The following is a 16,205-nucleotide window of genomic DNA, read 5'->3' as shown; positions in this document are numbered from 1 at the left end:
TAATCTTATTACATCTCCAGCCTGAGTGACTACATTTGTTTACAGCAACTAACAGGGCAAACCTGCAGCTTTTCTCATTATTTCTAAAAGATGACAAAGTTGCAGACGTTGTTAATATGAAAAACATTCTAATGAAAAAATTATTCTTAAAAATAAAGGCAAATACAATCCAATCTAATCTTAATGAGCTGTGAGAAATTGGTTCAATTGTAGAGCTTAACTTCGTGATTTTGTTTTAGTTTACTGTTCCAAAGCTGAAACTAGAGGGAGATAAGAATAATTGGCCTTTAGATCCTCAGACCAAGGGAGCCCCTTCCTAGTTAGTAAACAAAGGCTGTTAAATGGATGACTGTGACTGTGAAGTACAAAACAAAAATAGAATCTGTATAGAACTTGTTTGATGATTCTTTAAAAAAAAAATGTATTGTAACTTACAGGATTGTGTTTAACTCTTGAGACCGATTCTACACATCACTGGAAATGCATCCTGTTTTTGGAACCAATTTCAAATATATTTACCACAAGTGGAATGGAAAGTAGCCTTATATATAAAATCATCTCTGCTGCTTGGTAAATTCTTTTTGCCAGTTTTAACAAGATAAGATAAAAGGACAAATCATCTTCCAGATATCTTCATATCCGCTGATGTGCAGAAACTCTTTAAGAGTCCCATGAGTTATAAGCGAGAGGGTGGCTGTTACAGTCCTAGTTGGTGCACAGGAAGTAGTTCTCCACTTTTTGAGCAATGTAATTCCATAATTCCTCTGCCTGTACCCGGAGCTCATCCAAATCTCTCATTTTATTCTCCTTACTTTCGGCTGTGTCCCGAATCCTTTTCTCCAATTCTGGAACCAATTGAAGTAAACAATGTTCATACTTGGGCACACATCAAATTCCAAAAACAAGTTAAAGCATGCAATAACCTTAAGTACCAGGAAAGAAACTTCAAAGAAAATCTAAATGCAACATGCCTCATCATATGACTACTGGAGTGCTATGTACCTGATGTGATTGCTAACGGTACTTCATAATTGAACTGACATAATTGCCATACCCTCAATCTGACTGATTTTATTCTCAACATCTTTTGCCATATTTTCTGCCTCCATCTTTATGTTCTTCAGGCGCTCATTAGCTTCGTCGTTAGCACTCTTGGTGGTGTTCTTGTCAGTCAGTTTTTTAAATTGTTCTGCTACTTCTTCGAGATCCTGAAATTTACAGAGCATCACTCAAAATGAAACAAAAGACAAGTGGTTCATATTATCATATACTTTAGAATACATATAATAGCCCAGTTTGTAGAATATGGTGTTGTTAAGTAAGGCTACAGATGTGAACTGCTGCGACTGACCTTACTAGCACCTGTGGCGTTACCTAATGCGGCGCCAGCATCAGTATTTGCTGCCAATGCCTGAGCTCGATTCAGTTCAGTTTTATTCTTCAAAGCCTCAATTTTCTGCAGTAGCATTTTGGCATGAGTTGTGTTGAGCTCATCTTCGACATTGTTTATCTTTGCTATGCTCTGGTAGAAACGGATGGACGAAGGATTTTAGTAAAAGTGAATTTGCAATACATCAACACATTTCACAAAAAGAGGCTACATGGGTAAAGTATTTACCTGGTCAAGTTTTTCAGCTATAACGTTTGTGTTGTTTTCTGTCTCATTCAGGTCCTGCTTTATCTTGTCATGGAGCCTGACAGTATTTTTGAGGGTCTTTTGTATTTCACTGACATCAAACTCATTAGTTCTGTTCCTGAAATACATCAAGAGGAGATTTAGTGTGCAATGAAACGGGACACCTCCCTCAAGTACCACCACATGTTTGTTATGAATCAGATGCTGAGTGATGATGAACTCACAGGATTTCATCTGCTGTATGTTTTATGTCTTTGGCTAATTTGGTTTGCTCTTCCAAGTACTTCACATCCTCCTTAAAGTGTGTAAAATTGGATAGCATTATCTGGATATCCTGAATCATCTTTCTGATCCCATCTGGAGAGCTGGGCAGTTGTATAGCTAGCACAGCAGATGCTACCGTGTCTATGTCTTCCTGTTCCATTGTCTCTTCTGTGGCAAAAGAAGTATAGCAGTGTGTTTACATATTTTATACCAAAAGAGGATATCATAGCACCTCTCAACTTCTAGCCAGGCATAAAACTAAAAAGCAGACGTTTCCATATTAAAGAATATTCATAAGTTTCAGTGTCAAAATGTGTCATTTTAAGTGACTTTGGGTTACAAATGATTACATTTAACTAAATTGTGATGGCCAATTAAACCTAGAGAACAGGGCTACAAGGACAAGTCTTACCTCTCAGATATTCTCTGACACGCTTTATTAAGTTTTTAATGTTATTCTTGTCCTTCTCAAATTTGTTCATAGTGTTGTTGATTTTATTCTTCATGTTCTGTGCCTTGTCTTTGATATCTTCATTTATCATCTTAACTTCTTTGATCTAATAACAGAAATCAACCTTGCAAAGATGTCACAGCAGAAAATGTGTATGTGAATGTATATTTATTCTTTGTGTGTGTGTGTGTGTGTGTGTGTGTGTGTGTGTGTGTGTGTGTGTGTGTGTGTGGTATGGGACAGGGTGACAGTGTGCCTCTTTCACTACATAAGTAAACTTACCAAGATCAGAGCAACACACAGTAAAAGTAAACAGCAGAAATAATGTTAAAACTGAATTTCAACGTTAAGTGTGCTATGGTTAGCCATGCCTTTGTGTCTGCCTCTGTGATGTTACGGAGCAGGTCGAGAATGCCAGCTTCAGTCTTCTGAGCTATTTCTGTGGTAGCGCGGCTAACAGGAAGGGCTCCAGTGCATGATGGTCCACCGCACTTCCCACACAGGGCACCACCACACTTGGCTTTCTCACACTCTTCTTTACCTGGCGCTCCACAGATCTGTGGCAGAAAGAGTTCAAAAAAAGTTCATCAGACCTAGTGGACATATGAATCCTGATATTATATACAGTCTTCATGGGAATATCAGATCATATCCTATTAATGTGAAGTCTCTTTTTAGTTCTCGAATGTAGCACATACATAGCTTACTGTCTAAGTGATGGGCAGCTATTTTTTATAAAGTTTAACATGGTTCCATCGTTGCTTGATTCTGTTGCCAGCCCTAGTTAAATGAAGAAGATTACCTTTGATTCAGTCACTATAAACTGAACAAATGAACAAGTCTCTTTATGTCACCTTCTCATTGAGTCTGGCCACACTGAGAGCCTTGACCTTCTTCTCCAGGGCATCCAATGGTGTCTGCAGGCATTTGGTCAAATCACGTTTAGTGCCCTGCCGGGTCTGCGTGGAGACCCATATAACATCTGTAGCCTTCTTCACCCGCTCTTCATCTTTCATGAAGGTAGCATGGAACTTTCGGATTTTCTCCAGGGTGTCTGTTGCAAAAATGAGCAAGCAGAATACTTCAGAGTCTTCCACAAATTCAGTATAGGATGCTTAATAGAATGAGTGGATTCATGTGTGGAAACTTAACAGTAACAGCTAATCATTTTACTGTATGATTTTCTTTCAGCAGATTTACCATTCAGTGCCTTTATATCTGTTTTGGGGGCTTCTTTAAATTTACACTGCAGTTCGTCTAGGAGCCTTGTGAATTCTTGATGGATGTTATTAATGTCAGTGTCCAGCAACTGAGTTGAGTCAATGATAATTATGTATGGATCTACAGTTTCTATTATATTTCTGAAATATAATGAACAGAACAGTTTTAACAGGATTACTTGTTTATCCCCTTTAACAGGATTACTTAATCATATTTCATATATGCACGTGTATATAAAGACATAAAGAGCATAAAGGGTGATCAAATAATTTTTGATATCAATTCAGCAGGCTTAATAACAAATGCCTTACTACATATGTACATGCATGTTATGACATCTAATTAATTCTTGTCACTGCACCTGATTTGATTCAGAAACATCTGTATGCTGCCCAGCTCATCCTTGCCATGGCCCAGTGGGCTAGCCAGGTTCTCCAGCTTTGTCTTCAGTTCCTCCATGCACTCCAGCAGGCTTGTGTCGCTGGGCTGCAGCTCCCCAGGAGCAGGGACCAGGGAGAGCGCTGTTTCAGTAGCCCTTGAAACACTAGTAATAATTTCTTGCCACAGTAGGAAACAGGGGTGGCAGGGCTTGCAGTCAGGGAAGGCTGGGTCATGCCCTGGTGCACACTGGTCACAGAAAACACCAGTCACACCTGGCTGACACATACACTCGCCAGTGTAAGGGTCACAGCCTGGGTAGATGGAGCCCTGCATGTTACAGTCGCAAGCTACAAGGTGGATGAGAGGAACAGTTTTTAGGAGGGTGTAGTGCCTGATTTTGTAAGTGATATGGCGAGTCAGAATACTGACATTTATGAACAAATGACATTGGCATACTGACACTAGCGTTGTTACATACATATGCACAGAGTATCTGGGTTTCCAAAGTAATTTGATGCACATTCACCACACTCTTTGCCACCATATTCTGGCTCACAGGGACACTGGCCTGTGATCTGAATGTGTACAGAAAGGTTAAAAAAATCACTATGTTTACAAACATCTATGGCTATTTCATTAACAACACAGATTCAGGCTGTGTTCCATACAAATTAAAGAGGGTCACCTGGTCACACAGATTGTTGACAGAGTGTCCTGGGTGACAGTTGCAGGGCTGACACCCTGAATCTCCATTCATATTCCAGTATCCATCTGTACACCTATCACACAGGACTCCCACTACGCCAACATGGCACGGGCACTGCCCAGTCACCTGATCACAGAAACAGGGACTGCCCAGTGGGCACTGAGTTGCATCTGTACCCCATCGGTCACAAGAGCACTCTGGCAAAACACACACACACACACACACACACACACACGTATATAAACATGGAAGAATCAATAGTATTTAACTTTTCAGATTCGTAGTCACGAAGATCTACGGTCATTCGCACTGATTGCTGTGAGTCACCTGACCATACCTTGGCAATTCTGAAGCAGTGCATTGCCATAGTAACCAGGTCTGCATGTCTGGCAGTGAGTCCCCTGCGTGTTGTACAAGCAGCGGAGGCATTCACCAGTCAGAGCATCACATGCCTCTGCATCATCGGGGGCAATGTTATTGTTGCAGTGGCACTCCTTGCACCTAGTGCCTGGCAACAGCAGGTTACCATAGTAACCAGAGGCACAAACATCACAGTAAAGGCCTGTCAAAGAAAAAGGAGTGAAAAAACCACAAGTGTTATGAGTATGCTGGAGTTTGCTATCTCTAGTGTTATTTAATTGATTGATTTACTTCCATGACAGAACTTCCATTCTCTGTTGGTGGAACTAATGTCAGGAAGGCAGCATGTGCAGCTTTGGTAAATCAATCAGACTGAGTAGGTGAGACCTTCATATCCAGTTTTGCATTCACAGGTCGGGGTTAAAGAATTCGGATCCTTGCTGCAGGAGTGGGCAAAGAATCGTTCACTACCCTTCACATCAGGACACCGGCAAGGCATGCAGGGATCCCTGGAGACTGGGTCACCAAAGTAGCCCTCCACACACCTGCAGCAGTGGAGTGTACATGCACACCCACCCACACACACATACACACAAGCACATAAACACACACACACACACACACACATATATATATATATATATACATATATATATATATATATATATATATATATATATATATATATATATATATATATATATATATATATATATATATATATATATATACTGTTGCTAGCAATCAAAATATTCAGGACTTTTAATTTTAGTTGACTATTTAGCTATTCAATAAGATCAATGCACAGAACTTTAAGAAAAACAAGTATATCTACCATTGGATCATGATCTTATCTTACTCATACCTTTCACAACTGGGCCCAGTTGAATGCTCACGGCAATCCAGACAGACTCCAGTAATAGGGTCACAAAGGTCAGCCAGCCCATTGCACTGACAACGCCTGCAATTAGGAAAACCATAGTATCCGGGCAAGCAACGGTCACATCGTCGTCCAGTCGCCTCATTACGACATGGGCACTGGCCAGTTCTGGAGTCACAGGATGCGGCTCTGGAGCCTGATGGTTCACACTGACATGCTGGCGACAGTAGAAAGAGTTTAAAGAGCCCTGCTGTACCAACCAGAGGCTAAAGCTTTATCTATCTAAAGTAATCTCTACATCTGGTGTTTCTGTTTTCTTGATGACTTATGTGAGCAATGCTTACATGAACAGCCATTTGGCCCAAACCCAAAGGTTAAAGGGGCACAAGTGTCACAGCAACGGCCAATCACACTGGGTTTGCAGTCACACTGTCCTCCAAATCTACTGCAGGATGAACTGAATGACCCAGTAGGATTACATTTGCAAGCTGAAAGAATACAAACACAATCAATTATTGATGTACAATAATACAAAAAAATAATACATTTGCCCTAAACACAAAACCTGGGATGTCCTAGTTCCAGTATTTATTTATGTTATAGAACATAATTTTTAAGATGTTCTGTACTTTTGTATGAATATTTTCTATGCTACTAGTTCAGTTGCAATAGTACTGACGTCAGCATATTTTTTTATCATTACTGGAGTATTGTGGTATAACGATACACAAAACGTATACTAGAATGTGTATATAAGGAATAACATTTTTGTTCAGATTTGGCAGAATTGAGTATATTGGAAGGATACTCACGTATTGCACCGTTATGAATATAGGCCGACATGCTGGCCACCAGGCGTTCACACACCTCAGGTATGGTGCCTGCTCCTGGCTGGACACCCAACTCCACACAGCGATAGTGCTGATACTGGGCCAGGGCTTCCAAAGAGCAGAAATTTAGAAGAGACTCCATCTTTGGAACAAGTCCTATCTGCAACACAATTGTTTTTCAGGTAAGATTTTTTAAAAATCATTTTATTGTTTATTGAACAATAAATAATGGTGAATATTTGGTGATGAATATTTAAAAATCTTACAGAATCAATCAGAATATGTGAGCTGCAGTATGGGTCAGGATCGCCTTGTTTCTCAAATGTGATATCTACATGATACCGGGTTCCTGAGCTCAGACACACTGCAGGATCCAAAGTGGCTGCCCTACATGTGTTGGAACATGAAAACAAATTTAAAACATCTCAGCAGCAACAGTAAATTAGTATAATTAGTGAATTAATGTTTCATTCTATTACAATGATCAGCTCTCACCTGCCAGTCTTGGGAAGTGTAAGAGTTTTCTCAGATGATTCAATTGGACAATTTCCATCATAAGATCCTAAAGGTACAAATGTTACAGTGGCTGTCCAGTCATCTGTGAACTACATTTACAAAAGTCATGTCAGAATTATTAAAAATAGAAATAACACATTTTCTACAAGAATCCTTGTTGTATTTTGGTGAGTCCTTGATATTCACCAATAGAAAACCATGAGATCTTTGTGTTACTTTCTCACAGAAGATATATATAACCTGAAAATATGAAAATAAAATGCCTTTAACCTGATGCCCAACAAAAATGATAATAAGTATTCTTCCTGAGCAATTATTAGCTCAGATTTGCTTCCTGTGCAAATATTAGCTCAAATGGCACTAGTGTAACTATGACAATAAACACCAGAGCTGGCTATTTGGGGTTTGGTAAATCTAGTAATAAGTCACAATAACAATTACAGTATCAAAATTATTAAGAAGAAGTATATTCTTCTATATACTTCTATAAGTACCTCTGGCTCATAGCGAACAAGAAGATGATAGGTCAGGGTTAATGGGATATTTGTGATAGTGAATCTGAGCCCTGCTCCATCTTGAATTCGTACAAATCCTGGTCCAGTCCAAGTGACGGATACATTTGGGATATGTGGTCGCACGATAACCTGATGTGCCAAACCAGGCTGTAGAGAAATGGTGCCCTGGAAGAAACATATATTTAACAGACTCAATCAGGGCTTCTCAATCAGTACTCAGGGACCCTAAGCTGGTCCAGGTTTTGTTTTGTTCAAATAAGCTAAGCAAACATTGTAAGGTTGTTTGGGTGCTGGAACTGAGCACGTTCCTCGACTGGCTGTCTAGATGGAGCACATTTCTACTAGAGTACCTAGAGTAAACTAGACTAGTCTGAATGGTCTGCCTGATTGTACCTGGTTTTGTCTTCGCCTTCGAGCCTGACGTTTCTTGCCTTTGACCACCACAAACCTCCCATCACTAAACACAAAGTCATAACCTATACTTCTGAAGTAATGCTTGCAGGTGGGAAGAGTGACATGTTTCGCTGGGCCATGGAGGTACGCAAATGTAGAAGTGGGATACACCAGAGTGGGCAAAGGCTGGTTGTAATAAGGGTCATAAATCTCCTTGTCTGGTGGTTCAGGTTTAGAATAAGGAAGTGGAGAAGGTTCTTGAACTGTGGTTCCTGGAGAGCAGTAAGGACGTGGGTGGGGATTTTCAGATGTGAGAGAGGCGGGTGGTAAAGGCGGAGCAGTAGGTCTCACCTAGGAAAAAGAGACACACATCATTCATGCCATGTCCACAAAAGCATGAATGCCAACTGTAAAAATGTGATATAAACTCTATATGGTTGTGTGAACCCTATATATCAATCTTGCAAAAATTTCAGAGTTAGCTTCCTCTCTTTACATGAGAAAACAAGTGATTCACCCCAGTACAAGTATGGGCAGCTTCCATTATGTCACCCACCAGGTACGATGAGCACTTCGAGTCCAGAGGGACGGCATTTTCAGCCTCATAGAGATAGAAGTCGAGAGGGGCCAGAAAGTGACCAGGTGCAGGATCACTACAGTTGCGTCCCACCATATTGGCTCTGCACTGACACTGTCCACTTGATGGGGAGCACCTTTGCATGTGTACATACAGATGATGTCGCATTTTCCAAATGACAATAGCAATATCAGAGGAATGGTATTCAGAAACTACCATCTTACGTGGTACTAAAGGCCCCTCCTATGTCACAGTCACAAGGTAAGCAGCCAAAAACAGTATTTCCTAGACCCCAGTATCCTGGCTGAAAAAAAACAGTAAAAATCAAAATTTATTTTTTCGCAAAATTATATTATATCTAAATATAACTTAGATTTATTTGAAACATTTTGTAGGGAAGTAGTAGCAATGGATTTTTTTGGACTCACTACACACTGGTCGCACTCTGGTCCATAGGCAAAATGCTCACAAATACACTGGCCTGTGGTCTGGTCACATGGGGATGTGCGTATAGTGCCCAAGAGGTTACACCTACACACTGGACCCACATGAAACAAGCACATATGAAGAGTTAGAAAAAAGATTTATGCACTTTCAAATTGCTTGGAAAGCTCATAAACTGGAATTCCCATTTTATTGTAATTTTGCAGCTCCAGGTTTGAAGTTTTGCAAAATGGTGCAAGTATACGCACAGTAGACATGTTTTGGGAGCTCAATTTATGGACGTTTAATAATGCAGCAAAGTGACATATTATGTACAGATGAAATTAGCGTACTCCCATCTATCTTGGAAAGAAGGAGAAGCTCTCTTACTCCGACAACCTCTGGGGTCATCCTGGCTGAGTCCGTAGAAGCCGAACTTGCATTGGTCACAGTGTTCACCCTCTACGTTCTGCTTGCACACACATCGACCACTCACTGGGTCACATAACCCTCCATCTACAGACCCTGCTTGGTGACAGGTACAAGCTACACAGCAGAAGGATGAAACAGAACAAAATGTCAGCAAGGCCACAGAGGCATCTACCTAAAGCCTTTAAAGATCCTGTAACAGTCCTTTCTGAATGCACTCACATATACAGGCGTGAGGGTCTTCTAAAGAGCGCTGAGGGTCCCGGAAGTGGTACAACTGGCACTGCTCACACTGCGGACCCATTCGGTTGTTTCTACAGTCATCACACACACCACCACTGACCTGCCCAGTGGCCTTGTAACGCTCGAAGTCAAAGTGACACCGCTCTGAGTGTCCATTACAGTTACACCCTGAAACAAGATAAATTAATTCATGTATCAAGATTTCAAATTGCAGATTGCAATTGTTTAACCACAGTATGTAGATGCACAAGAAGGACATATTACCACCATTGCACTGCTTGCTTGCTTCTTTTAGAAGTGATTTTAAGATTCTTTGACTGATTTTAAAGTTCATACATGTTCAGAATGCCTGCCAGATTTCTGACAGACATGAAGTACTGATTAAACAGAGAATGAAATACAAAGAATGAAATACACATAATATATACCTGTATTTATTTTTGTTTTATTAAGTTTTACTTATATTTAATTCATTTTGTTAATTGTTTAAATGTTACCTCACCCAACCCCATTTTTCCATTTTTTATTTAATTCAGTTTAATTTTAGTATTAGATGCTATATAATAATAATGCTAATAATAATAACAATCAGCAACATTATTATTAGCAGAATTTTTATTGCTGTTATTATTTACATGTTATACATTTGGCTGACATGTTTATCCAGAGCAACTTAAACTAAACTGCACTATACTAACACTACCCACACTTTGCTACACTATAGAAATCACATTATTATTATTATTATTATTATTATTATTATTATTATTATTATTATTATGAGGTAGAGGAGGAAGAGTAGAAATAGCAGTAGTCGCAGTAATAGTGGTATTAGGTAGTATTAGGTAAGTATTTTGTTTACTTTTGCAAACATGTGGGTTAGTGGTTCCAGCTGGCCTCCAGGGGGCATCATTGTAAAGGTCCTGGCACTTCTCACAGTTATCCCCCATGGTGTTGTGTTGACATACACATCGCCCATGTACCTGGGAGCAAAGGCAGAGAGTTTTTACACTCTGGAAGCCAATGGGAAAAAAGTTCTTCACTTGTACCTTTGGGCTCCTAATATTACTAGAAATATGTATCCTGTCAAAATAAATACAAATCTGAACACCTTTGTCTAAACAAGACCATAAAAACAAATATGCACAACTAGCACAGTAAAAATTCTGTGAGACAAATTCAAAATTATACATATTTGCATTAGATTGCAACTCATGGCTACTACTCACCATGCCAGGCTCAGTGAAGATATCCCCGCGGGTACTATAAACAGGCATGCACTGGCTGGCATGGCCATTGCAGAAACAGCGGCCCCTGACCACCATCTCATAGAGGGCATAGTAGTATTTATCCTGGGGGTTCCTCCTGCGTCGCCCCAGCAAATTGTCTCCCAGGGTGAACAGACGTGTGAAGTTCACCCGCAGGTTAGTCATGGTAATGAGTTCTAGCCACAAAGGAAACTGATATTGCTTACATTCTTTCTGGATTTCTTTTTTATATAGTACAGTGCAATCCTCTAATTTTTAAAGAGTCAAGAGCCATATTATACATGCATTCAATCACTGACATTGCACGCTACAATTAACTATTACACTTACAATACACAAACAAAACTTAACTATTTGCCCGGTTAACTTGAACCCAGCAATAAAATATTCAGTGTTCTGTATATAATAAAATAGTTTTATAATGAAACTTTAACTCATGCAAGTTGGAAATGTACCATTTTTGATCTGTGGTAGGACATACCCTGGAGCATCAAAAAGACATTTATCTCCAACATTGTCAATCTAAAAAAGTTACAAAACAAACCTTTAACAGTTGGGTTATACGGATTGTCAATGTGAAAGCTGGGGTCCAGAGCTTTGAACACAACCTGCAAAACCATTACAGCACTCAGAACACACTTCCTATTAAGTAGAGCTTTTGCTTAAAAACACAGATGTCGGAGTCACCTCGCCGTCAGTAGAGGGTTCAGCTCCAGAGTAGCGGCTATCACAGATGAGGTCATCGATGGTGGCTGCTGGCTCTTTTGACACCCCAGGGAAGTCGTTAACACAGTCTGCAGAAAAGAATCTAAATACCTTCCAGGTGTGGCCAAAGTCTTTAGACCGCTCCACAAGCATCGCAGCTGGCCGGAAACTCTGTGCAGCAGGAGAGAAGCACACTGATGAGTTTGACACAAGCAACAGACTTAACATGTTACTGTAAGATCCACAGTGCCAATAGGAGTGAGGGTACCTTGAAGGTCAGCACTAAATGGCTAAATTGAAACATTGTCTCAAGGTCCAGTTGAATGCTGACTTGTTGCACACCTGAAGTTTGAAATGTATTTTATTGTTACAAGTCATCCATGGAATGAAATTTAGGTAATTAATAGTTGTCCATTACTAATATTATTTATACTGTCAGTGGAATACTCATTGGTACTAATTAGGACATACTAGGGTGAGAATAAGGGAAGTCAATATACACATATCATAGCTTGTTACTTTGTGCTCTCCTGCTTACACTTTGGGTACACTATGTACTCACATGTAAGACTCACCATTTTCAGACTGCCACCATCTCATTTTACGCTCTGGTGCAAACGTGGTGATGATATTCTCGATTTGGTGGCTGTAAGGGTTGTTGAACCTGTTATAGGGTCTTCTGGAGTCGCAAGTGAAGCATTTCTGTTCATTCTAAAGAAAAAAGTAAGTGTCGCATGTACACTGGAAAATCATATGTTAAATCCCTTATGTTCAAAAGAAACTCATCAACTGTAATACTTGTGCTTTCCCAACTATTCTCTTTAGAGTATCATAAAAAATCTAAATTATAATTGATCAAAAATCAATTATACTTAAGATAGATGTGTATTGCATTTATTGATATTCTCATGTCACTAATTACATCTTATGCAATAATCACAGAGTTATTTGTCCAATACAGCAAAGCTAATAAACTGGCTTAAAATAGAACAGATCAGTTATACATGTTCAGCATAACACATTAAGGCAGTCTGAAAAATGGGCCACACTGTTTCAGGTGCATGAATGACACAAAGGCCCACATAACACATTATATGTGGCATCAAAACAGGAAAAATACAAATGCAATATAGCATAAATTAAATAGCTGGTATAATAACACACACCAATTATCATTAACTATTTATGGCATTAGATCTTATTGAAAAGCTATTTTTTTGGAGTTCAGTCTTCAGGTCAACAGAAATAAAGCAAACATTAAATAAGCCATGAGCGACACACCTAACTTTGTGCCTGTATCACCAGGGTGCAGAGGGCTGGGCGTGAGATGTGAAACATGCATGAATTAGTCTTAAGGGTGAGGGGCTCTAATAGCCTATAACACTGGTAGATCAGAACAGCCTGCAGTATGCTATTACAGAGTTGGCCACAGTGCTATCAGTCTGCAATAAAGTAAAATTATCTCCTGTCAGGTAAGGCACTGACAAGAGACGACTTTGTGAAGGGATTTTATTTTGGCACAGTTATGTGATGGCAGGCTTATGTTTATTATCCAGCATTTGCTGCTGAGAAGCATGAAAGAATTATAGTGTAGCACTACCCCTGACACAGCACGTGCTGCTGTGGCCAGCCTGAAGGCACAACACAAGAGGGCAATAACTTTGGAATCCGTCACCTGCAGTCTAAAGGGTGGAAAAAATAATTATTGTCAAACTATTTCTGTATAATTGGACGAGGATATAGAATTTTAGGGATACAATGTAATCAGTGTAATCTGGATGTGTACATTGTTAAGCACTTCAGTGAGCAGCTCTCCAGTCTACATTTTCTGCCTAAATCCTTTGGCTGTTATTGGCTGTTAAAAAGGTATACACAGGAGTAAGCGCTTAAGGTCAAAGAATACTGTTGCTGAGGTCTGACCTCCAGGTATCCCAAGATGCAATAGTTCTGAGGTCCATTGAGGCCGCAGGTGGATGACACGGAGAGTTGGGCAGCACGGCCTACCATAAGATCACCCAGGCTGGGGTAGCAAAGGCTCCCGTCGCACCTTTCCTGGAAGTGAGCTGGCACTACCAACACTGTAAATCAGGAAGAATAATGGATTCAGCTGTCTTGGCCTACACCTCTCTGGGCTGCACATTTCTCAGCATATACTGTAAATATTAGTTACCAGTGACTAGGAGGCATGCTTGCAATCGTTAAATCAATCAGCCTCTTAGACTCACATGATCAAAAAACATAAAATTTAAATAAATAAAAATATAAAATTAAGGTATGTTGAAATAAGACTATTAATCATTGGTAAGTAGTGACATTTGATCAAAACTCTTCCTGTCAATTAACTCATAGTGAGAAATATAAACAAAGTTGAAAATCAAGAGTGGGCAAGTGTCAGCAAGAAGATTAAAAAAACATACTCATGCAAGTGCAGCAAGTGATTGCATGTCTTACTGGTAAAGCATACAGACGCAATTTCTCTATCAGCTTGCAGCAATGTCAGAGCAAATAGAAGTAGACTTACTGAGGACTAACAATGCGAATATCTCCTTTTGGGCCATTGCTTCTCCTGCTGCACAAAGCAAGGGCTACAAAACCATGAAAATAAGAAAGAAAGGACAAGCACTGTTCTAAAGGAATCAATTAAGTAAAGAGTGGTAGGTTTTTTGTCTTAGGTGCTCCTCATTTGAATGCAACTGAGCTTTATGACGTTTTTATTTTTATTTTTTAACATTTTAATTTGCAGTAATAGAAATGTTATTTGATATGTTATTCTACAAAATGGATCTGTACATTCTGTACATTGTGTACATATATATGCACAACCATATACATTGTACATTGTGTATATAATCATAATATACATATATTGTACATACATTGTTAATATATTTTGTACATATATAGAATATATATATTTCTCTATGCATATATATATTTCACATATATAGAATATCTATATTTCTCTATGCACCCCTGTTTTCTTTCCTCAGTTTGGACAGAGCACTCTCAACCATTTCACTGCGAGTTATACTGTGTATGACTATGTATGTGACAAATAAACCAAACCTGAAACTATAATCATTAACCATTAATGCAGTGCTGAAACAAAATTTTTTTTTTTAAATTATGCCACGGTAAATGTCTTCCTGTCAATTTTTGCAGTAGATGCAAAGCTAAGCCTAGGTTTTACTAAACTGATAGGAGTGCTGTTCAAAAGCCAGAGGGCTCAAGCTGTCCAATTCCAACATGTAAAGTCCTATGAGCTCTCGGGCGCGAGGCAGTGTCAGCAGGTCTTAGCTGAAAACAGTGCTAGATTACTGTGGGAGCTGTGTTTTACACACAGCGTGTAGCCTGAAAGTTAACAAATGGGTCAATATGTAAACATTTTCAGACCCTCTAGAAAGTCTGTGAGTATAGAAATAGCAACAACAACAAAGAGGGCTTTTATTCTGCCTCACATCACAGATTTGAATCATTATAAACTGTAAACAGCATATTAAATATAAGATGATGAACAACAGAAGCTTGCAGAAATCTACTGTAGGCTATAAAGTTAACTACAAAAGGCATCTACAACATATGTGTGCAGGTCAATGTACCCATGTATGCAGTGCCCAAGGCCCCACACCCCCAGCTGCCCATTACTGTAGTTCTGTGATGTTGCCTGTAATTTGATATTTATACTCCAAGTAAATGTGCCTCCAGTCTGTAGTTATGGACATCAGAAGCTGAACAATATACCTTGGAACTGTGCTAATGTAGCCTATACATTACAATATGCAGCTAAAACAGAGCACATACCATCTAGCACTAATTCGTTCATCCTGCATGATGATAAATGGCAAGTGAAACAGGACAATAAGATTACACGATGATGGTATACTGGATATATATATGTAATAAAAATTTATATTTATATATAATAAAAAAGGCTTCATAAAATATACTACTATGGGTAATAATCTAATTTCTTATATCCGAGGACTTGCTCTGTGTTATACTATCCCATAAAATCTTCTGCAAACAGAATAAAAGAGAAAACAACAAAAACACACTTGTAGATTAATCCACCATTATTAACCTAGTGTGAGGTAGGATTTAGCACACATACCACTGCAGACGATATGGAGCCACACAGCTTGCAACTGGAGCACTGTCCTGAGAAGCTATGGCTGTAAGATCTTACAAGTCCAACAATTAGAAAGATCTCAGTGCTTTAAATAGACACCATGGCTTTCAGACAAAGCAAGCATAACAGAGAGTATTCTATATAGAAAAAATGTGACTTGCAATATAATATTTTAGTTAATTTTGATAGTGAGCTATTTGACAATGTTAAGGATTAACTACTATTATTAATACTAAAGACTAAATTAATTAAATACTACTGCAAATAGTAAAAATAGA

The 16,205-nt window shown here is 39.1% G+C and overlaps 1 protein-coding gene across 1 annotated transcript; it reads right to left on the bottom strand.

The window, feature by feature from the left end:
* Positions 1-705: 705 nt before the first annotated feature.
* lamb4 (laminin, beta 4) lies at positions 706-14,356 on the bottom strand. The gene is made up of 34 exons (XM_027020731.2): positions 14,320-14,356; positions 13,719-13,876; positions 12,374-12,509; positions 12,067-12,140; positions 11,781-11,969; positions 11,638-11,701; positions 11,055-11,269; positions 10,688-10,808; positions 9,805-9,993; positions 9,544-9,699; positions 9,159-9,268; positions 8,955-9,034; positions 8,710-8,866; positions 8,154-8,504; positions 7,740-7,925; positions 7,225-7,334; positions 6,996-7,116; positions 6,712-6,889; positions 6,244-6,387; positions 5,885-6,116; positions 5,407-5,564; positions 4,997-5,221; positions 4,639-4,856; positions 4,432-4,528; positions 3,934-4,300; positions 3,552-3,712; positions 3,206-3,405; positions 2,723-2,908; positions 2,313-2,457; positions 1,861-2,068; positions 1,619-1,754; positions 1,352-1,522; positions 1,055-1,208; positions 706-845 (listed from the first exon to the last, which is right to left on the bottom strand). Exons 1-34 carry the CDS (start codon positions 14,354-14,356, stop codon positions 706-708), a joined length of 5,574 nt encoding a protein of 1,857 aa, XP_026876532.2.
* Positions 14,357-16,205: the final 1,849 nt, after the last annotated feature.

The sequence above is a fragment of the Electrophorus electricus genome, chromosome 2 (genome assembly GCF_013358815.1).
Source record: "Electrophorus electricus isolate fEleEle1 chromosome 2, fEleEle1.pri, whole genome shotgun sequence".
NCBI lineage: Eukaryota > Metazoa > Chordata > Actinopteri > Gymnotiformes > Gymnotidae > Electrophorus > Electrophorus electricus.
The sequence above is the reverse complement of the archived record's forward strand: the minus strand, read 5'-3'. Positions and strand labels throughout refer to the sequence as shown.